This window comes from Hypomesus nipponensis, chromosome 20 (genome assembly GCF_054491055.1).
Source record: "Hypomesus nipponensis isolate SF chromosome 20, ASM5449105v1, whole genome shotgun sequence".
Lineage (NCBI taxonomy): Eukaryota > Metazoa > Chordata > Actinopteri > Osmeriformes > Osmeridae > Hypomesus > Hypomesus nipponensis.
Genome location: NC_140380.1, coordinates 3714840 through 3737614, shown reverse-complemented (window position 1 = coordinate 3737614; position 22775 = coordinate 3714840). Strand labels below are relative to the sequence as shown.

General features: G+C 48.1%; 1 protein-coding gene across 4 annotated transcripts in view; it reads right to left on the bottom strand.

The window, feature by feature from the left end:
* Nucleotides 1-22775, bottom strand: part of rapgef6 (Rap guanine nucleotide exchange factor (GEF) 6) — a 78711-nt gene that overhangs the window by 3950 nt on the left and 51986 nt on the right. For 2 of the 4 annotated variants that reach the window (XM_084683538.1, XM_084683541.1), the window contains 21 exons: nt 21574-21726; nt 20163-20327; nt 19397-19504; nt 19026-19229; nt 17582-17690; nt 16912-17155; nt 15292-15449; nt 14630-14644; nt 12665-12905; nt 11604-11838; nt 11076-11224; nt 10776-10987; nt 10283-10406; nt 8752-8775; nt 8076-8296; nt 7541-7717; nt 7153-7326; nt 6469-6585; nt 5117-5309; nt 1246-1781; nt 715-1035 (listed from right to left, as the gene is read on the bottom strand). In XM_084683538.1, the coding sequence (XP_084539664.1) occupies nt 715-1035; nt 1246-1781; nt 5117-5309; nt 6469-6585; nt 7153-7326; nt 7541-7717; nt 8076-8296; nt 8752-8775; nt 10283-10406; nt 10776-10987; nt 11076-11224; nt 11604-11838; nt 12665-12905; nt 14630-14644; nt 15292-15449; nt 16912-17155; nt 17582-17690; nt 19026-19229; nt 19397-19504; nt 20163-20327; nt 21574-21726 (3880 nt within the window). The remainder of the gene's footprint in view (nt 1-714; nt 1036-1245; nt 1782-5116; nt 5310-6468; nt 6586-7152; nt 7327-7540; nt 7718-8075; nt 8297-8751; nt 8776-10282; nt 10407-10775; nt 10988-11075; nt 11225-11603; nt 11839-12664; nt 12906-14629; nt 14645-15291; nt 15450-16911; nt 17156-17581; nt 17691-19025; nt 19230-19396; nt 19505-20162; nt 20328-21573; nt 21727-22775) is intronic. The other 2 variants (XM_084683540.1, XM_084683539.1) reach the window with 2 other exon arrangements.

Below are 22775 nucleotides of genomic sequence, written 5' to 3'. Positions count from 1 at the left end.
TTTTAATTTTAGCACTCTGTTCATAATGTCAAAATGAATTGTGTTCAGTCCACCATCTTCATAATCTTTTAGAATGTCACCTTACGTAATAACATTTGTTTTTCTAAATATAATCCAAATTCTTCATATTAATACATTTTTGCTAAGATTGCCAGCGAATAGCTTGGGTAAATAACTATTGAGAGGCGTTTCACTTAAAAATATATAATTCGTCCAAATATTTTAATGTCTCTTTGGAGTCAGTTATTCATTATTAACTTGTACAAATGTAGCCTACTAAGCAAGTAAATAAATTGTATGAATATTTATGCAGGCTATATAGGCCGCCGCCTATATAATAGTTTGCCCTATAAAATGGTTGGAGTGATGTTTTTCTGGATTAACAGTCAAAAATGGTGGATGTGTAGGACCGCTGCTGGGCACAGATGTTGCAATGGGACGTTCTATTGAGCTTCGCCTCTTGTCTCTTGATGACCAGGAAGTCATCTCCTTTGTGTGGCCATTGCTGACTCAATATACCACTATCGCCCTCTGAAGGGCAAAAAGAAAACTGTTCCAGGTCTCTGAAACCTATGCCCTGCAGCCCCGGCCGGTCTATCTACCAAACCTGTCCTCTTTTCTATCAGAAGATGGTCCTCACAAACAGAGGACTGCTTTAGCTCCATAAAACTGTTTTCTGGTCTCCCTCCTGCCGGGTCTGTCTACAAAACGTACCCTCCTCACTATCAGCTGGGCCTTGTGGGGGCAGGCAGGCACTGGGAGGCCAGGGGGGCCCTTGGCCCAGGTGGTGGGGGGCCATCCTGCGAGGGTCCCCTAGCCCTCCCATCCCCCCGGGGCTCTGCAGCAGTTTGCTCCTCTGCAGTGCCTCGCTATAGCCTGGGGGTCTGAGGTGAGTGGGCCGGGGCAGGGGGGGGGCATCCGCCATTCCTCCAAGGGCCACCCCCACATCCCCCAGGGTCAGCCCTTGGTACCCCGGAGGGGTTGGGGGGGGGGCCCGGTACCGCTCGTCCTTGCTCGGGGAGGTGACACAGTACACTGGGATGGAGGGGGGAGTTATGGAGATGAAAAAGGGAGGAAGTGAGGAGAGGAGGGGAGAGGAGAAAATAAAGAAAAATGACAACAACAACAAAAAATATCAATGTGATGTTCACAAACATGATACAACCAGCTACTGAAGACAGCAAGACAAACAGTCAGTCAAAGGAAGACACACATTGGGAGGTGGGGCTAGCTGTGATCCCTTACCTATTAAGCCCTTCTCTGTGCTCGATGTCACCATTTTATAGGCTGCATCTGTGCTTGCTGTCCTTTCAGGCCCCTCCCCCTGAGGAGCAGAGGTCTCAGCCGCTCGTCGTTTAATCGTTCCGTAGCTTCCTTCGTACGTGTCCGACAGCGAACTGGAAGACGCCCAGCTCTGCCGTGATTGGTTATGGTCCGAGCTATCATTGGAGTGTCTATTGGCTGTGGGGTCATCCGCCCCGGCAACCATCACCGTCGGCACTGCCCATGACGGTGTTGCAATCCCCTCCTGCTCCGCAATTGGTCTGGCCAGCTGGGTGTGTCTGAAGCCTATCAAGTGGGAATGGTCCCAGGGCCGTGACTGGCCCGACGGAAGGTTCTGGAAGTTGTCGTGGGAGTTGCTGGAGCATGAGGTCCAGCTGCCACGCCCACTGTCAGCCACGGAGTCCAAGGAGGTGTGGTCTGGAGTCAGCTCCTCCGCACTGGGGGAGGAGGTGAAGGTGGAGGTGCGCATTACAGGACCTCGGGTACATGGAGATGAACTGGGGGGATGTGGGGAAGTGAGAGGAAGAGAGAGAGATAGAGGGTGGAAGGATAGAAAAGCAAACGTGAGAAAGAAAGACAGAGGAAGAGGGGGGGGAGAAGTAGAGACAGAGACAAAGAGAGAGAGAAATTTTCAGCACTAGCCACAACAGGTTAATCCTTTTCATTGATTGCAACATTTCTGGTCATATTCATGACCCTACTGTTCCCAGTCCAAACTGCTGTTTTGAACGAAAGCCCAGGGGCGCCGCCAGGAATTTTGGGCCCCATGAAAAAGAAAATATATATTTATATTTGTTGATGATTTTTATTCGTTTTTCTATTTTTTGGGGTGCCTGTCAGTCAGGGGCCTTTAGAATCGTCCTACCTTTACCCCCCTATACGGCGCCCCTGCAAAAGCCACATGAATCAAGCCAATTACAAGCCGTTCTAAGATTTCTGTACCAAAATATCAGAAGACATGGACAACAGATTCTTATTGTGTACAGTGAGGAAAAAAATATTTGATCCCCTGCTGATTTTGTACGTTTGCCCACAGACAAAGAAATGATCAGTCTATAATTGTTTTACGTTTATTTGAACAGTGAGAGACAGAATAACAACAACCAAAAATGCATGTCAACATTTTTATAAATTGATTTGCATTTTAATGAGTGAAATAAGTATTTGACCCCCTCTCAATTAGGAAGATTTCTGGCTCCCAGGTGTCTTTTATACAAGTAACGAGCTGAGATTAGGAGTACACTCTTAAAGAGAGTGCTCCTAATCTCAGTTTGTTACCTGTATAAAAGACAGCTGCCCACAGAATCAATCAATCAGATTCCAAATGCTGGAATGGGCTACAAGACCATCGCTAAGCAGCTTGGTGAGAAGGTGACAACCGTTGGTGCGATTATTCGTAAACGAAAGAAAAACAAATGATCGGCACAACCATTGTGGGCCTCATGTCTGACAGTGATGAGTCAGCCTACAGAGAGGATGTTGATACCCTGACATCATGGTATCGGGACAATAACCTCTCTCTCAACGTCAGCAAGACCAAGGAGATGACTGTGGACTATAGGAGGCGGCAGGAGGAGGAGCATGCGCCCCTATATATCAACGGATCCGAAGTGGAGAAGGTCAGATTCCTCGGGGTGATCACATCAGCAGTGATCTCACCTGGTCTGCTCACACGGACAAGGTGGTCAAAGCGGACCGGAAACGCCTCTTCTTCTTGAGGAGACTGAAGACGTTTGGCATAGACAAACGAGCATCAACTGAACTCGCCGTGTTTGGAGGAGAAGGAATGCTGCCTATGACACCAAGAACACCATCCCCACCGTCAAACACGGGAGGTGTGGCAACACACACATATATCACCCATGCTTTGGGGGTGTTTTTCTGCTAAGGGGACAGGACAACTTCACCTAATCAAATGGACAATGGACGGGGCCATGTACCGTCAAATCTTGGGTGAGAACCTCCTTCCCTCATCCAGGGCTTTGAAAATGGGTCGTGGATGGGTATTCCAGCATGACAATGACCCAAACCACACGGCCAAGGCAACAAAGGAGTGGCTCAAGAAGAAGCACATTAGGGTCCTGGAGTGGCCTAGCCAGTCTCCAGACCTTCGTCCCATAGAAAATCTGTGGAGGGAGCTGAAGGTTCCAGTTGCCAAACGTCAGCCTCGAAACCTTAAGGACTTGGAGAAGATCTGTTAAGAGGAGTGGGACAAAATCCCTCCTGAGATGTGGGCAAACCTGGTTGCAACCTACAAGAAACGTCTGACCTCTCTGATTGCCAAAAAGGGTTTTGCCACTAAGTCATGCTTTGCAGAGGGGTAAAATACTTCTTTCACTCATTAAAATGCAAATCAATTTATAACCGTTTTGACATGCATTTTTCAGGATTTGTTGTTGTTGTTATTCAGTCTCACTGTTCAAATAAACCAACCATTAAAATTATAGACTGATCATTTCTTTGTCAGTGGAAAAACAAAAAAATCAGCAGGGGATCAAATCCTTTTTTTCCTCACTGTATTCCGTGTTGCCCAGAAACTAAAGGGGTTCTTCATAAAAAAATCCACAACATTTTCAGTAGGGTTAGTCAATCTGGAGGAGAAAAGTGCTTGCTCTCGCACACTGCTAGCTAGCTAGGCTACTAGCTGCTACTGATGATTGCAAGGCACATTTAATACATTTAATACAAAGCGTTGAAAACAATTAGCCAATGGTGTGTCAAATACCACCTACCTATTTTGATTACACGTCATGTGATTACATTACATGTCATTAACATATTGAGATGAAGAAATACAGGAATGAATGAATAAATAAATGAATAAATGAATACACAAACAAATACATAAATACATGTCAAGTATAAGGTAATATTGATAGACAATTGTTCATTAATTAATACATATATCCGTTTATTTCTGTCTAAATGCATGGATGTGGACATTTATGTATTCATTCATTCATTCATTCATTTGTAAATATGGCAGGTTTGGTCCTCTGTAGAAGCAGAGCTCATTTACAGAGAGCCTGTCCACTCCCTATTGAGCCCCATTGTACCGAATTTGGTTGCAGTTCTACCAGAGTTCCACTGGGGGTGATTGCCGGCAATGAGATGAGGGCAAAATGAATGGGAGTCTATGGAGCTCGACAGCTAAATTGGTCTCTTTCGCCTGATTGTCGTTGAGAAATCTCAGATTTGATTGTAGTTTTTGCAAGTTCAACATGGATTATAGGTCGAAAGTTGAATGAACGAGGACTGATGTCCTTTTGATTTCTTACAGGGTGCGTTGTTGTTGCACATAACACGCTAGCATTCTGCTAATGAATGCTGATTATATGACGCCATTGACATTTTAAAAGGCTTTTTAGAACAAAAAAGCAACTTAAACATCCTGAGAAAAGTCGATTTTGAGGGGTATAGCTCCATAGACCTCCATTCAGTCTGCACTCACTGGTGAGCGCCCTCATATGGAACCAGAGTGGAACCGCAACCAGTTCAGAAGCCGGAAATTTCCAGAGAGGGGCAGTTATCCCCATATTAGATATTGTCTGGTTAAAGTCAATGCAGCCAGAGGAAGACGGAGGCCAGCTGTCCTCCGGATGTACGTATGTATATGGTTCTATCACAGACAGTGTTGTTGAGTTACAGTGTAGACCTTCAGTTCAATATTGTGTATTTAACTAAAATGTTTAAACAGTGACATATTCATATATTTAGTATAGCTGTATTATAGTTAGTTAGTCTCACATTAAAACAAAGATAAGAAATGTCACTGAGGAGGATGATCCTCCTTTTTCTTCCCTGAAGAGGTGTGTGTGTGTGTGTGATTTACCTCATGCTGGGCTGGCTTGTGGCTGGGGTTGAGATTTCTGCTTGCTCGCTGGTCTTGCTCAGACAGCGATCGTCTGGAGCGGTGTTGGGCATCGAGTCGACAGAGCAGTTACTGACAAGGCTGGAGCGCGACGAAATCTCACTGTGACTGGAGTCTGACAGTTCCGCTCGGCCTCCTGGGAGTAGAGTATAGCCTGGAGGAGAGGACAGGACAGAGGGAAGCAGGGATGAAGGACAGAGGAGAGAGAGAGACAGAGAGCGAGAGAGATAGAGGATGCATAGAAAGAGAGAGTGAAGGAGAGGAAGGTCCGTTTCTGAGTTACACACAGACTACTCGGAACACTGTTTACTGTAGACTGATTATATGTGGCTATATAATAACTACACTACTTTCAAACTCACAAACATGTTTAATACAAACACTGGAACACTGGGAGCAACGGACATATCCTAACTCACAACTTTGGTTCAACATAATAAAATAGCTTCAAACTGGCATCATAGCTTACACAGAATTAGTGAACTACTGTTTAAAAACACAATGTCAAACCATTCTTCATCCAACCAGGGAATTGCACAGCTCGGACACGTCTCTCAAGTCTCTCTCAAGCTGCCCTCCGCACTGATCCTCAACAGTGGAAAGTGAGCTAGAATTAGAGCTAGAACCTGGGGATAAAACCAGTGCTTTAACTGGAACTACAACCAGAGTTAGAACCTTCACTAGAACCAGGAATAGTAGCTGAATTAAGACCTGGAAACCTGAGATTTCCAGTGTCTGTCTCACTTTCTCACACCTCCAGCTCCTAGACATTTACTACAGAGTTCATCTTTACAAGCTGCGACACAGTTACAACCTAATTCTACACTAGAGCTATATCCTCAGTATGTCTGTCCAGTCCTATGAATGAGGTCTATCTTCATAGATAGATCTGCAGAACCAGGTGAAAGGTCCAGGGCTGGCTGATCTCCTGGCCATGAGCTGCCCTAGTCCACTGCTCCCTGGCTGGGGTAAGGAGGGCAGGGGCCCCTCCTGGGCTGGAGCTCCTGGAGGTCCGGCCACCTTCAGCCTCTCCCTAGATTGACTCCTCTCTCTCAGCAGTTTGAAGGGGGATCGCAGCCTCTTTCTGAGGGGGGACTCAAGGGGTCTTCTCCTGCCTTCTCCTGGGTCTAATGGGGGAGTCCCTGGTCTCTCTCTCTGGATCCCTGTCGGACTCCCTATCTGCTCTACCTCCATCTCAACCTCAGTCTCTCTCTCCTGTGCTCTCTCCTGGTGCCTGCTCTCCCTCTCCTCCTCCCTCTCAGGACTGGGCTGTCTGGTCATCAATAAGATCTTCTTGTGGAGGATGGCCCCACCTATGCCATAGCTGCGTAGGTTGGCAGTGCCACCCTTGGTGCTGGTGTTGCTGGCCAGAGACGAGGACGAGCCCGACAGGTTCATTTGGGAGTTCTGGGACTTGGGCACGCCCCCCACTGCAGCCAATCAAAGGGACATGAAGAGGAGGATGAGTAATGTTAGTGCTGTTTGGTTAGAGCTTTGGCACTGGACACAAGAAATTCACTCCCATACCTGTTTACTGGCGTGTGTATGTGTGATGACATGTCACAAAAAAAGAGACTGCTAATCATAGCAAGTGTAGCAAATGTGTTAAAGGCCAAACCTACTATATAGCTCAACATCAATTCTTGTTATTAATGGTACGTTATTGCTACCTACTGTCAGCAGTCATGTTTCAGCAGACAAAGTAAATAGTGATTGTTGTTCCGATGCCCCTCACAACAGTCGACATTTCAAGTCAGTGTAAAACCTCTGTATGTAATCGTAAGCTGTCACAAGTGGCCATTAAGAAAAACAATGTCATAATTAAAGACTCCACAGTTTACAGTCCCCAAAACACAATTTTATGGCTAACGTTCTACCCCCATCACGCCTCGCATCGCATCCTCTCTCAAATGAGAAATCTCAAATTTAGTGGGTAACATCTGTATGGTGATGGGTAGCTATCCTGGTGGGAAGCTACGACGACGACAGAGGCGTACCCTTGCGCGGTGAACCCTGAGGAGAGATGGTGGGGCTGGAGTGAAGAGAGGAGACTACAGACGTGCTGTCTTCGGTGGCTCTTCCTCTGGTCCAGTCTCCAGGCTCTCTCTCCCCTGCCGGGGCTAAGCTGTTACCCATGGGGGGCTTCTTCACTACCTGAGGGGAGCTGGCATCTGGGGGGAGCGGGGACAACAACAATAGGTGAGTAATGGAGGGGTGAAGAAAGGTGAGGAAAGAGGAGATAAGGGAAGAGGAGATGAGAAGTAGAGCGGAGGGCCGAGCAAAGCATAGGAGAGCAGAAAAGGAGAGGACGGCAGAGAGGACGGCAGATGAGGTTTAGTGACGGCATGACAGCGTGGCAGCCAGCAAGTGGAGAGGGGGACTCACTCAGCGTGATGGCCAACTCCTTGGCTGTGCTCTTCTTGCGGAGCGGGTTGAGTGTCACCGGGCTTTGGAGAACCTGGGAGACCCGGTTCTGGGCCCGGCTTGATGGCAGCGTCGAGCGAAGTGACACTGGAGACATTTCCGACTTGGTGGACCGCCGCTCACTCAGGTTCTTAGACACTGTCGTCACGGAAACAAGGAGGCAATGTATACTTAGTGCCGTAAGATCGATATGAGGACAAGAGACACAGAGATGGAGGGATGGAATAGAGGGAGGAAAGAAATAAGGACAGAGATATTGAATGTGACAGAGATGTAAAGAGAGAGGAAGAGAAGCAAAGTGAGAAAGAGACAAAGACAGGTGAAGGGATCAAAGAACAGGAGTCATTAGAGGGCAGCCTCTGAAATACCCATAAACAGAACCGTGTGTACGTGTGCTTGTCTGTCTGTGGGTGCTTGTGTACATGCATGCTGCGCGTGTGTGCACATGTGTATGTGCGCGTGTGCGTGTGCCGTCTGTGCGCGCGCCGATACTCACAAGTACTATAGGAGGGCTCACACTGCATGGACATGGCGAGGTGTTTCTCCTCGTCCGTCTCGACCAGCAGGTGACACAGGTACTGCTTGACCTTGCGCGCCATCTGAGCGTCTTCATACAGCTTCTTGGCATTGAGCAGTGAGCTGCGGCGGACACGCTTCTTGTGGGCGCCGCCCTGGACATCCAGCATGTTGGAGTTGGTGCTTCCCTGACTCAGAGACCTGAAGGGAGGAAGGGGGAGGAGGGAAGGAGAGGGGACAGGCGTGAGAGAGAGAGAGAGACTATAATACGTTCCTGTGCTAGACTGTATCAGTGCAGGAAACCATGCGGGTTAGCAGCGCTCTCTCACTGCTGGGACACCATGCTAACAAACGCACACATAAAAAACAACAGCAATATGGTGAACAGGGTTAGATCATGAAAAATGCGATGAACATCAATATGAGGGGGGGGGGGGGGGGGAAACACATGCACACACATGCACACTCCAGTCATTCAATGGTGGATTGAGGCAGGTTGCTGTGGATGGAAGGGTTAACATCACGGATCAAAAACAGACATGCAGGCATTTGGATGCGAGCACTGATGCCAGGGTTGAGAAGGAAGCATGGCTGGTGATTGGCTGGATTGACAGACCAAGATACTGGGGGTGGGGCTGGGGGGGGGCGGGACTCACCCTAGACTCTTCCACCTCTTCTTCCTGAAAGCGAGAGCCATGGAGCGAGGTTTAAAGAAACACACAAACAGTTAGGACTGAGAGAGACCGTCAGTCAGGAGGACACTCAGGAAGACACACACAGTAAAGAGGAGACTCAGGAAGAGAAAGGCACAGTTAGGACTGAGAGAGACCAGCAGGGGGGAGACAAGGGGGGGGGATCAACAGGGGATGGATGGACACATAGAACCGACATGGTTGCAGACCTGTCGGAGGTACACTGGGCCGACGTTCGCCCTGACTTGGGATCGAACCCGACACCTCCAACATCTCAAACACGAACACTACCAGCTGCGCCAACAAAAAACTAGCCATTCGTTGGTGCAGGTGGCCCGTATATATACCTGAGGAGTGAGTTTAACCAATCTACGCTGGCCACACACACATGTGTCACCCTGCATCCATGTGTGTGATTCAACATCAGTCATTATCCATCAATAATCTAATCTTAATATTTGGAAGGAGTTGGGAGTGGTGAGGGGGGGGGATGTATAGGGGCAAGAGAACACTGGTGCTGAATGACGAGGAGGCTACTAACTGGGGGCAGTGATGCACCGTGAATGTGTTTGTAACACTGTAGTGACTGTGATTTGATTCCATCAGAGCCTGTCTAAAGGAGAGCCTGTATTAAGCCCCATTGTACCGAATTCTGTTGCAGTTACACCAGAGTTCCACTGGGAGTGGTAGCGATCCAGTGCAGAATCAATGGGAATCTAAGGAGCTAAACGGCTACATTAGGCTCTTTTGCCTGATTGTCATTGAGGAATCAAACATTTGATTGTAGTTTTTGCATGTTCCACATGCATATAGGTCGAAAGTTGATTGAACGAGTACTTGAGTCTTTTCGATTTCTTACAGGGTGAGTTGTTGTTGCCCATAACACGCTTGCATTCTGCTAATGAATGCTGATTGGTTAGGACTGACTATGACCAGAGATCCCGCTTGATGGCATCCGAAGCAGAACCAGAATGTCAGAGCATTAGCAACATTAGCAACAACATTAGCAAGCCAAAACTCTTTCTAGCATGTGTATTGACAGGGAGAGCTAACCACTCAGCTGTGTTGTTGATGCCTCGAGTGAAAAAATGAAGTGACTAGAGCTTGCCCAAAGCAGTATCTCTGGTCGTCCGATGTGTATGACGTCATTGACATTTTGAAAGGCTTTTTAAGACAAAAAAGTGACTTTAACTCTAACACCCAGCAGTGTGTATTTTTTTTGCCTCCCCTGTCAAATTCAACATTCAAATTACTAGACAAAAAATTATATCCTGAGAAAAGTGGATTTGGAGGGGTATAGCTCCATAGACCTCCATTCATTCTGCACTGGACCGTTAGCGCCCTCATATGGAACTAGGGTGGAACAGCAACCAGTTCAGAACCCGGAAATTTCCATTTAGAAATCCGGCCACATTGAAACGCTCCAAATCAGCGTCCAGGCTTTTGAATAGAATTATGGGAAGGGGGTGAAGAAGTCAGGAGGGGTGAAACCAACCTCTGACGGAACATAAGGGCGGGGTCCATGTTGGCTGAGGTCATTCTGACGACATGGCGGATCTCCTTGGCGATCATCCGCAGCTTCTCAAAGTTCACCAAGCCATCCACATGGGAATCATTACCTGGGGGAGTATGAACGCACATGCACACACACGCATACGTAGACACACGCACACACGCACACAGACACACACATCAATATGCTGCTAAACCACTGCAGGCAAACTCAAACTCAAATTTCGTCATTGCTTAAGACAGGAAACCCCTGACTGGCTTGGATGGAGGAGAGGAAGGCAGAGAGGAAGTAAAACAACCAAAAAGTGAACAGAGCTATGCTAATCAGGGAACAGGACCCAAGGCCTCAGCTGGGAGGAAGTGATAAAACAAGGAAATCCCAAGACATCAGGGCCCTGCTTCTGCTTTGTGAGCACGGGTGCATGCGTGCGTGAGCATGTATTGCTTGGAGTGCACGCGTGTGTATGCATCCTGACCTTCGTGGAGGAAGGTGAGGTCCTTCTTGACGACGGGGAAGAGGGGTATGATTGGTGGCTGCATATTCTGGTTGCTCAGGACGTTGCGGTACTTGGCCATATTCCTGGATGGGTCAAAGAGATCCTGCAGATCCCGAAACAGCTTCTCGTACTTACTAGGCAGCTTCTCCCACGAGACGCGCAACCGAGCCACCGGGGCCAGGTTTAAACCACTACACAGGGGAACGGGGTGAGAGCGTGTGAGAAGGACCGCTCAACGAGGTGATGATGTCAGTGATCCCCCCCCAAACCACACCCTACCTGATGATGGCAAACATGGAGTTGAAGTTCTTGCACTCCCTGCAGTGCAGGGCGATCTTGACGAAGAGTTTGATCATCTTCATCCTCTTCAGAGGGTTGCTCTCCTTCAGGATTTCCGTGGCAACCCAGAAAGTCTCCTGGTTGATCACCTGTTGAGGACAACCGGAAGATAATTATATCATTTGTTCCAATGTATTTTGTTCTCGTTCCTTTAGATTTTTGATCAATCATGTCCATTATCGCTTCATCGTATCAATGTGGATATAATGAGGAAACACTTTAGTATTTTTACTTTTATAGTATAGTAGGTACTGTAAATTGGTGTTGAGATTCTTTAATACAGAAACTGGACTGGAAGTATGGGAGCTGTTTTAAACATATGGCCCAGTTTAAATCTGTGTTTAAACACAAAACTGAACCAAAATGAATGAAACGAGTCATCAGAAATGAATCAAACCCCACAGAAATGAATCAAACTTCACCGAACATCCTCAAAACTGCACAGACATGAACTGAATCAAACCGAACCTCCTCAAATTGCTTGAGCCGTCCGCTGGCAGTGGGCGGGGTCAGCTTATAGAGGTCGTCGACGTATTCGGTGGACTCGATGTTTCGAAAGAGGTCAAAGTCCCTCATGGCGAGCTGGGCGGCCACCTCCACGGTGCTGAGCTGCAGCAGTGAGATCTGGCTCTCTCTCAGGAGCTCCTGGGCGTCCTCGTCTGAGCATAACGTCTCCGTCTCCATGTTGTTCTTGAGGTAGTACCTGGAGGGGAAGGCCAGAGGTCATCAAAGAGAGAGAGAGACAGAGAGAGAGGAGGTGGGGTCGAGAGAGAGTGCCTCTGTCTCTATGCCGTTTTGCTGCGGAGGTCAAGGATAAGAGCAGAGGACGGAAGTGTTGTTGGTTGGAGGTAGAGATAGAGGGAGAAAGAGAGAGAGAAAAGACAGGGGCAGAGGGAGGGAGGCAGGGACGGATAGAGTGAAAGAGACTGACACAGAAAGAGAAATATAGAGCATGGGAAGGAATGAGATGGAGACAGAAGTCCAAAGTTTGTTCTCTCACTCTACCCCCCTCAACCCCCCCCCCCCCCCCTCCGTCTATCCCCTTTGTCTCTACCCCTTCGGTCTCCCTCTCTTACCTCCATGTCTCTAGCTTGCTGCATGTGTCTCTCTGTCCCTTTGAGTGGGGCAGGAAAGTAGGGTACAGGATATTAGAGCACCCCCTGTCTGCCAACAGAGACCACGGGCCAGGGGACTGACAGAGTCGGCAGGCGGATAGTCTGGAGGCTCAAAATACAGACTGTGGGGGGGGGGGGGGGGCTGGAAGCTGACGGCTAGGGGCTAGGACTTTGAGGATTGAGCGACAGAGGCTCGGAGCTTGAGATTGTGGGGTTGTAGGCTAGAGGTTGGACGTGTGGGGAGGGGGGGCCAAGAAGAGGGATGAATCATTCCAGACGTGGCAGTAGTTTAGAGAAGCCCTCAGAGACAAAATAATCGGAATGAGATATTCATCGTAACCTAGATAGGATGCGATAGGTAGAGGCGAGTCAAAGAGAAGAGGGGAGAGAGAAAAAGCAGGATGGCTCGCCCACCTGCCGTTCAGCTGAATGCGGTCAGCTAGTTTGGACAGCTGGTCGGGTAGACGTCTCTGTTTGATGACGCCCTCTGGGCTGACGCTGACCTCACACAGCGAGAACGTCTCCGGCGCCGCCAGCAGGCCAAACTCGTTGACCACGTGGCTGACCACGTCCTTGGCCGTGGTGTCCTTGCTGATGATGATGTAACAGCTCTGCTGGTCCGCCTTGAACACACGAATCACCTGGTCGGGCGTGTCTGGAGACAAACGACAGCAACAACAATCAAAGAGAAAGACAGGAGCGTATGGGTGGAGTGTCTCCCAGTCCTGGAGGACATGTTATGAAGGAATCATCAACTACACGCTTAGTGGGAGAACACAGCCACGAGCCATGAACCACACACACCCAAAGGCAGTATTGAGCTTTAACAGTGAAGCTATTATATCCCTCTGTGTGTGTGTGTGTGTGTGTCTGTTGAGGAAAAAACACAATGTAAAGAGGGGATGATGAAAAAGAGTGGATGAGAGGGAGGGAAGGAAAGAGGCGGTGAAGGAAACAGAGGAGAGAAGGAGGGAGAGAAGGAAGGAAAGGGGAGGGTGACTGAGAAAGAAAGAGTAAAGAAGAGAAGGAGAGAGGGAAGGCGGAAGGGAACAAAAGAGGGATGATGCAGTGAGATAGAGGGAAAGGCAAGAAAAGCATGATGGATAAAAGAAACCGGTCAATTTGACAGATGACTTTTACCGACCCACACTGGTCCATAAGCCCTAAGGAGACAGCATCAGTCAGACATGCTCAATGGAGTGTGAGCCAGAGATGAAGTCAGATGTGCCCAATGGAGTGTGGAGCAGAGACAGAGTGATGGGGGAGAGGCTGTGTGATCTGTAGAGAAGACTGAGAGGGTGCTGAAGTCATCTTAACTGGCATCTTCAACACACCACAAAAACAGGCCGACCACAATGAACACCAGGTCAAATAGATTAGCGTGTGTGTGTACGCCTGCCTAATGTACACTGCGACTAATCATTCCATCTTCCTTTCAGGATAAGCAGTGTTATCAGCTGTGATTGCTGCTGAGGCATGAACCGATATCAACCATTGCTACCACCCAGCCTTCAGCCTGTGACAGCTTTGTTTATCTCGTGTTAACATCTGGATAACTCCTCCAGACCTGCCCAGCTACCTGGGCACAGATGAATAACAGGCCATTTATTTACTGCCTGGGCCAGGGAAGAAATGTATCCTGGTAGGAAATTGGGGGAGAGGAAATAATGAAGATAGAGAAAGAGAGAAAATGAGGAGAAAGAGAGAGAGAAAGAAATGAGAGTCACACACAGGGAGAACAACTCTTTCTAGCTAGAAAATGTGTTTTCTTCCGGTGATGGGATATTGTTGTTGATGCAGCACTCATAAACCTCCCTCCTCTCTAAGCTCGCGGGGCAGATGAACATAAATAACCGTGGCGGAGGTGGCTGGAGGGCGGGGTGTGGCACAGCCCAGCTCGTATGAAGCGCAGGAGGTGGGGAGTGGAGGGAGGAAGAGCTGAGCCAGCGAAGGCACTAAACCCTCAAACAGTTGTTGTAACAGTTTCAAGTGAAACGTCTATGCACACTCACGCTGTGTTCTGGACTCCACAAACCTCTGTGATGTCATCTGAGGCATTAGCCAATGGAAACTGATTTTAGTATGGTCCCAGCGCTCCATATATGGGCATGGGGCTGGATGGGTTCAGGGCAGTGTCTAGAATAAACACTGTTTTTGGACTCAAGACTCAATACTGCTCTACGTATAAGAACAAAGAATAAGCCACCACCCAGAGTAACTGGAAGCACTGACCCCAAAACACACTAGTGTAGATGAGAGGAGATGAGGGAAGAGGAGAGGAGGGGAGAAGAGAGGACACTTAGGGTGACATTACTGAGGTCTGATGTAAAATAAATAAACACACAAATGAGACTGGAAGAAAAACCACAGTATACTTACAGTATAGTCCCAGTGCTACAGAGGAGGGGAGAGAGAGAGATGGAAAGAGGGAGGGAAAGAAAGGAAGAAAAGATGAAGGGAAAAAGAGAAGGGAAAAGGGAAAGACAGAGAACAGTGTTTTGAAAATGAAGTACTGTTTTTATTTATTTTAGTTGACCTTTATTTATCCAGGTAGAATCAATTGAGAACCAATTCTCATTTACAATGATGACGTGTCCAGGAGGCGGCAGCACGGTCCGCACTGTAAAGCTGAGGAAGATTGTTTCCTCCATGATGTCAAGGGAGAGACCAGGGTGTGCTGCTTTTAGACATGCGTGTGTGTTTGACCATTTGTTTAACGTACAATCACAAAAGTGAATGGAAGCTTGAACTCTCAAAAAGAGTTGATCTGATCCTGTCGCACTGGATCTGATCCTGTCGCGCTGTGAAGCGTGTGTCCGTGCTATCCTCCAATATGCTTTCTAACAATCACTGCTGATAGACGGCCTAAAATTTTCTACAGCCCTATTTCTGATACCGTGGCGGCAGAAATGTAGCAATGTAGCGGCCCCCGCCACGGAAAAATCCACACAGCGGAAACACTGGGATTGTGTGTGCGCCCACGTGTGCGCATGGAAACCTGTGCGTGACCGAGCCGGTGTGTGTGTTTGTGTGGTACTGACCAGCAGGGTTAGAGAAGTCGAGCACGCTGGTGGCAGGCTGCAGGAGGTCTGGACTGCTGGAAGACAGGCTGCCAGGGATGGGCATAATGGCCACGCTGTGACGACACTGTTTGGTTCCCACCACACTGTCATCCTGGGACTGGCACACTCCCCCCTCGCTGGGGGGGGGGGGGGGGTGAGGGTGGAGAGAGAATAAAAAGAGGGGGGACAGAGAGAGGGAGGGATGGGGAAGAGGGATAGGAAAGAGAAAAAGGAAGGACGGGAGGGAGGGAGGGATGAAGAGGGAGACAAGAGAGGTAAAAAGAGAAAAGATGGTAGAGAGGGGGGTGAGAGAGGGGAGAGAGTGGGAGAAGGGTGAGAAATGATTTAGGAGGGAGGGGGGGGGGGTTGGGTAGAGAGAGAGAAAGACAAGAGAGGAATGGAGAGGGAGGAATGAGAGGGAGAAGGGGAAGAGACGGTAAAGGGAGATGGAGGTAGAGGAATTGGGGAAAGAGAGAAAAGAATTTAGATGAACGACAACTTGTGATACAATTTCCTCCCATCTGTAGCACAGGAGTGATGGGAGCCCATTCACATGTAACACCATGTCTGGGCCACATGGTACACAGGAAGTAAAGGTCACATGGTCTATGAAGCTGGTGCTCAGGATGAACTGAATCACTGAATGAGTCCAAGAATGATTACACAGCAACACAGTACACGCACGCGCAAACACACACACATGCCCACACACACACACACATGCACATAAACACCAACACAAAATAGAAAGAGGCAGGAGAGAAAGAGAGCTTGAATAGACAGTCAATGGCTGACATTCTAACTAAGATAGCCCAGACTCAGGAGACGGGGTAAAAGTGGCATACGAGAAAGACTCTAGCGTTAGGTTAGATTACCTAGCACTGAGGGACTAAAGGCATGAAGTCAAACGACACAATGATGAAGAAACACACATGGCTCCTTACCGAAAAAGTCCCCTGAATTCGACAGAGACAGGGACAGACAGAGAGACAGACAGAGACAGAGAGACAGAAGGACAGATGAAAGACAGACACACAGAGAGACAGACACAGGGAGAAAGACAGACAAAAATACAGACAAAGAAACAGACAGGAAGACAGAGAGACAGACAGAAACACAGACAGACAGACAGACAGCGAGACAGACAGGGACAAGAGAAGAGACTGTGAATAGTAAGCTACACCGAAGCAGTGCTTGAGATAAATAATGGCACTTCAGTGCCCTATAACAAGAGAACACAGACAAAGACACACACACACACACACACATTAGGAGCACACAACCAACTCATTACAGCACATACATTTCCACAGCAGTGTCTTTAGCTAGTAGCGGATTTGAGGAGGGTAGAGGTGAGTGCGGAGGGGGAGAGGGGAGGTTAGTGGTGAGTGTGGAAAAGGAGAGTGGAGATTCGTGATGTGCGGAGGGGGAGGGTGGAGGTTAGTGGTGAGGGTGGAGAAGAAGGGTGGAGGTTTAGGCAGTAGAAAGTTTGTGGAGGAGAGTGAAGGTTAGTGGTGGAGTGTGGAGGAAGAGGGTTTTCTTCACTTAAATTGTTATATTAAACCACTCGACAGCCCCCACCCTCACATGGGTGCATACCTGAAGGGCTTGGGGGGCAGTATACTGAAGCGGGTCTTCTCAAGCATCTTCCGGATTTTGTTCCGGCCCCCAGACACGGTGTTGGCCTTCATCTTCTTGGTAGCCTTGTGGTCGGTGGGGAACTCCATGTCGCCGGGGAGATCAGGGATGGAGAAACGGTTCCCCTTCCTCTCCTGAATCTTGGGGATGTGTGGACCTCCATTCTTCTTCTCCTGAACAAGCCTGCTGAGAAGCTCCTTGAAGACTGGGGAGGACAAGGGAGAAGGTGGAGGGAGGAAGTGAAGGGAGGAGGCGAACAGAAGGAGAGAAAAGAAGAATGGGGATAGGAGGAGGAGAATAGGGGGAAAAGCGGAGGAGGGGAGGGTAAGGTCAGAGTAGGAGCAAGGGAGGGTGAAGAGAAAAGGAAAGACAGAGGTTAGGAAATTAAAGTGGGAGAGGAGGAAGGAAGTAAAGGAGTAGGGAGAAGGAGGTGAGGGTAGGGTAGGAGGAAGGAAGGAAGGGAGAAGGGAGGGGGGAGGAGGAGGTGAGGGTAGGGTAGGGTAGGAGGAAGGAAGGAAGGGAGAAGGGAGGGGGGAGGAGGAATCAGAACACGAGGAGTAGAGTAAAGGCTATCTCAACCTATACAAACTGGATCCCCACAAGACTACCACCATGAGGGGTTTCCACTCACCAAAGATGTTGGTCTTGACAGTGAGGGACAGGTGTGTGTTGTTCCTCAGGATGTCCACAGCTTTGGTGTAGGAGATGTTCTCAAAGTTCTGGCCGTTAATCTCCATGATCTGAGGAACAACATAGATGGGCAACTGGTAATAAGTAACATAGTCTGAACTACAACACAGACAGCACATGCACAAATAACTAACATGCACTATTTGTTATGTTGTTGTGGTATAAAGCTCCTGCGAAATGAATAAAACGACCTGACTCCGGATAAGCGGACGACGATACACATAAAAAATGTTTATGCCATATTTTTTGTGCCACAATGCGAACGTGTGAATGTTCCGTGATTCCGCAGGAAGGGGAGTGGATATAGGTTAGGAGGGGGCATTGGGAAAGGAAAAAGAGAATGTCAGGAGCCGCAAGGGAAAAAAAATTAAAGAGGGAAAGGTATCACTGTGGGGATAAAAAAAATGAGGAGTAAGTCATTTTTCCAAAACTCAGCCGGCCAGTTTCACACAAAGCTGCCAATCTACAGCTTCCCAAGAGCAGAAACTTGTGCCACAAGTTCATAGTTTGTTGGGCCTCTCCCATTAAAAAAAGGAATATAATTTTGTATACAGGGTTTGTATAGTTTTGTTCTTTGTACGTGTTGCATTTGCCATGCAACAGGTATCCACTAGAAGGCTAATCATAATAATATGCTAGTGGAATATTACACACTACTAACCAATGACATTCAATGAATGTCTCGTTTTCAAGAAGACATTTACGTTATATATGTTTGTTATGTCTTATGTGGAGAGAATATATAAATGCCTTGCCGGATATGAGGTTTTATGTTTTCTTTGAGGGTGCTAGGCCTAATTAAATTGTATTTTGTGACAGCTTCTGTTAGCAAGACTGTTCTTTATAACGTAATTGCTCATATATTCTGACAGAAAATGTTACCTAATGTATGCATTTACAGAAACTGTTAAAGAGACGGGAAACCGATGATCAACCTCTACACTAGCCAGAGAGAAGATTTATTTCCGATGCTTTTGGTTTACTGTCAAAGGTCAAGTGGTAAAATACAGAAACGACGTTAAAAAATAAGGAATAGAGAACCACAGTGAAACTACAACCATCTGACTGGCCTTGATTGCATATTAGATGACCTGCAGATGCTCAAAGGAACCTACTGAGAGTGAGCTGCAACCATCATGCAAGACCGAGAGCATTTGATTTCAATTTGATTTCAGTTCAGACTAGTGCAGGAATAACCGCTATTGGCCGGGTTTCCCAGATTCGTTAAGAAGCTCTTAACGCCAAGAGCGTCTTAAGAACGTTCTAAAAGCTCTCTAGAATGCTCTTCGAACGTTCTTAAGACGCTCTTAGCGTTAAGAGCTTCTTAACGAATCTGGGAAACCCGGCCATCGTCTTCGTCACAAGTATCATCCTCTCAGCATCACCTGGTCGCCCCGTTTGAGGCCGGCTTCGGCAGCCTTGCTGCCCTCCTCCACGGCCTCCACGAAGATGCCGAAGCCCCTCTCACTGCCGCCCTGCAGGCTGAAGAGCAGCGGGGACTCCCTGGAGGGCTTCTGCAGCGTCACCTGCCTCCACTTGGCCTTGGCCGCGCACGCAATGTTTAGCAGACGCAGGTGGCCCTTCATCTTCTGGTGGGCGGTGCGGGTGGGGGGGGACCGAAAGGAACAGTGTTACTTTTTAGAAAGTACAGCAGAAGGTCAAAAGTGCATATTTCTAACAGTATTTCGGTGGTCAGAGTCATGGAACTTGGTGCAAAAGTATTTTGATGGCGCTGAGGAAGGTTGAAAGGTATTACTGTCGTTTCCAGAAGCTTCTCGAAGTCTTCCAGGAAACGAGTCATGGCCGGATCGCCCTCAAAGTCGTTGAAGTGGTTGTTCACCCACAACAGCACTATCCTGGTCACCTGCACACAAGAACACATACCGTGGCTAGAACACACAGTACCGTTATAACTCATACGCTGTCTCAGAAATACACCCGACCTCCTATAGTCATACAAGTTATGCACGCACATATTTAGATTTGAATTGCTCTATTTAAATATCTACAGTATATATCTATATTTAGGATGGTGTTGTTCTGCTCTGCTCCAAGCAGATGTTACAATTAGAAAAGTATGAAGCAACACAGATACACAACACTGAAAACACCCTTTCTCTCTTTCAGACTCTTTTTTTCCGTCTGCCTCTCTCTCAGTCTAATTTCCATCCATCTTTCCCTTTCTCCTTCATTTTCTTTTTCTCCCCCACCCTTCACGTCTCTCTCTGTCCCTCAGAAAAAGAGCAAGGGGCAACTGGACAGATGAAAAGCCAAATGATGTCTCCGTGACAACGATCGACGGCATGAAACGAATGCGCGGCAGCGCCGTCGATGGCGTGCGGGAGGATTCGTGGAAAACAAATCCCTCTAAGAACACACACAGCTGAGCCGGCAAAACAAGTATTGATCACAGTTCAGGCAGCGTGGCGCACACTCCCATACATAATAAACAGACTCACGTTCTGCAGGCGGGCGCACACACACGCACGTGCGTGCAAACACACACGCACGGGACGACCCACCGTGTCTCGGAGGCTGTCCACCTTGAACCATTCCAGCAGCTTCTTGCCCACGTCCATGGGGTTGGACAGGAAGGTGCGGTAGGTCAACAGGAAGTCCTCGATGTAGGTGGGGTCCACCACCGATGGCTCCTCCACCAGGTGCATGATCAGTCTCTCTGGGGTGCCCTGCATCCCACACAAACACACGTACAGGCATACAAGCACACAAAGACTTCAGCTTACAGGAGGAGGAAAGCAAGTTCTGCAAACCTAGCAGTGTGAGCTTGTGTTCGAAAGGATTCAAACCAAAATGTCTTATCCCTCTCTTAAAAGCCACTTCTCCCAAACACATGAACTGACTACTTCTGGGAGGCAGGAATACAGACAAGTACCCCGGTCCCATTATTGCATTTGGTCTGAATGCCATCCAATTATTAGTGCAGGTCCGACCTTAATGATTGGTCGTGTTTATTAGTGTCCAGCAACGCCCACAGATATCGGATTGATTTCATTGTACTGCCAAATATTTAGGTTTATGGGTTGCTATCAGGATGTGAAGTTTATTTCAGAAAATATTACAAAAAGTGCTTCTCAAAAACATGATCTGAACTGCCTTTAACGCAGCTGATCAAAGTGATACCATCACCAAGCAAACATGCCTGACCATCAAAGGCTACTTCTGGTCATCAAAATTGTGTGTGAGTGTGTCTCTCTGCATGTGTGTCAAGACCCAGAAAACAACTTTTTCCCTTTTCTGCGCATACATGTGCTGGACAGTCACATGACCACCACAGAGGCTGCTAAAGGGAAACAGGCTGTTTCAGGGAATAGAAACTGAGAGCAGGGCAGTTTTCAAATGAGTCGGACATCCCCCTTGGGTACCCAGATCTCCTGTGCGTGGTGTGTGCGTGGGTGGGGGAGCATACAGTTCCCTAAGGATATGGCGCCTGGAAGGGCAAGTAAAGTCCATTAACTGATCAATAACTCTGTATAATGGGGTCTGGACTCACGTCAAAGAGTACAGCATGGTACAGAACAGTAGAATCACTTAGCGTATTATTGAGTATCACAGACTACAGTGCAGTGGAGAACACTGAAATAATGTGCAATATGGTACAGTACTGGTATAGTGCGCCTACAATGCTGTAAAATAGAGTCCAATCAGCAAAGGGCTTCACCACACTTCACTGAAAAGGAAGAGTGAAATAGAATACCTGGTGACCAAGTGGGAAATATTAACGCAATTATAATAATAATGTGTTTGTTTAGGAAACACTTCAATCTAAAGCAAAGTACACAGTGGAGATGTTATACCTGCAACCTCTTTATCTGCAGTTGATGCTCAGTGACTAGCCGCACAACCTCTAGAATCTTTGGTTTAGAGACACAGAACTGGGGGCTGAGGGGAGACTGGGGGTGGGCATGCTCTGACCTTGATGACGATGTGTCCCTTCCTGGTCCCACTGCGGTCCAGCTCACGGTGCTCCTTCACCATGACGATCTCACCCTCCTCCTCTTCATTGTGCGTGTTCTTCTCCACGTGGTTGAGGATGCGCCAGTAGTCATCCTGGGCAATGCACACAAACTGGCCCAGGAGAACATGAGGAACCCGCGTAAACTTGTGGTACAGAAGAATGTTACAGCCCACCAGGGTGGGGTATTCAAAGAGGAGAACAGAGGAGCAGTCGCTGAAGGGGCAGGAGAAGGAGGAAAGAGGCATGGAGGGAAAAATAAGGGCAGATTGGAGGAATGGAACGAGAGAGGGGAGGGAGGAAAAAGGAGAAAAGGTAGGAGGAGGAAGGAATGAAAGGAAGGTAGGTAGGAGGACAGGAGGGTGGGAGGACAGAAACAAGGGAGGAGAAGAGGGAGGGATAGAGGGAGGGGGAGAGAGAAAGGAGGGATGAAGAGAGGAGAGGAGGGAGGGAAGGAAAGCTGCCACTTCTACATCAATAAGTAAGGCAGCAGGCAAACTTGCATCGTAGAACTAGTAAAACCAACTCTACAAACAAGTTACTCTGGGACGGTGTCCTCTCTCAAAATATTAACCAAAAGTCCGTGAAGCAAGACACTTGGGGAGGCTCGATAGCTTTAGGTGCAGAAACAGCCCCAACTGGAAGTGTGGGGCTCCACAGGGTAGTATTCTAGGTCCACATACAGTTCCAGTCCTTGTACTTCGTTTTCGCTCACAGATGGGCGACTGCCACTCCCTCACACCGTACGCTCAGCCCGTTGGCCTCCGCCTCGTTGAGCTGGACCTCAACCACTGGAAGTTCTAATAGGAAGTGATGCAGAGCCGAGGAGGAAGTGGTCGGGGACTGGGCATTAAGTCACGAGGGAGGGTTCAAACCACAAAGTAGAAAAGTCTCAGACTGCTGCTGTACCGTCTCTATTTTACACACTTCCTCTTCTCTAGTCCACGCTTTCAATTATAGCATATTATCATTAGTCGGGCCTAGGGGTTTTCTGTCTTTACAGTCAGCAACACTAGGCCTAGCACGAACAAGACTGCGTATCACAGGGATTAGGGATTGATCACGCTAAAAGTAGTGATAAAAGAGGAGAGGGAAGGGGAGGAGAAGACAAGAACAGACGGAGGAGGAGCGAGAGAAGAGAGGGCAGGACGAGAAAGGGAGG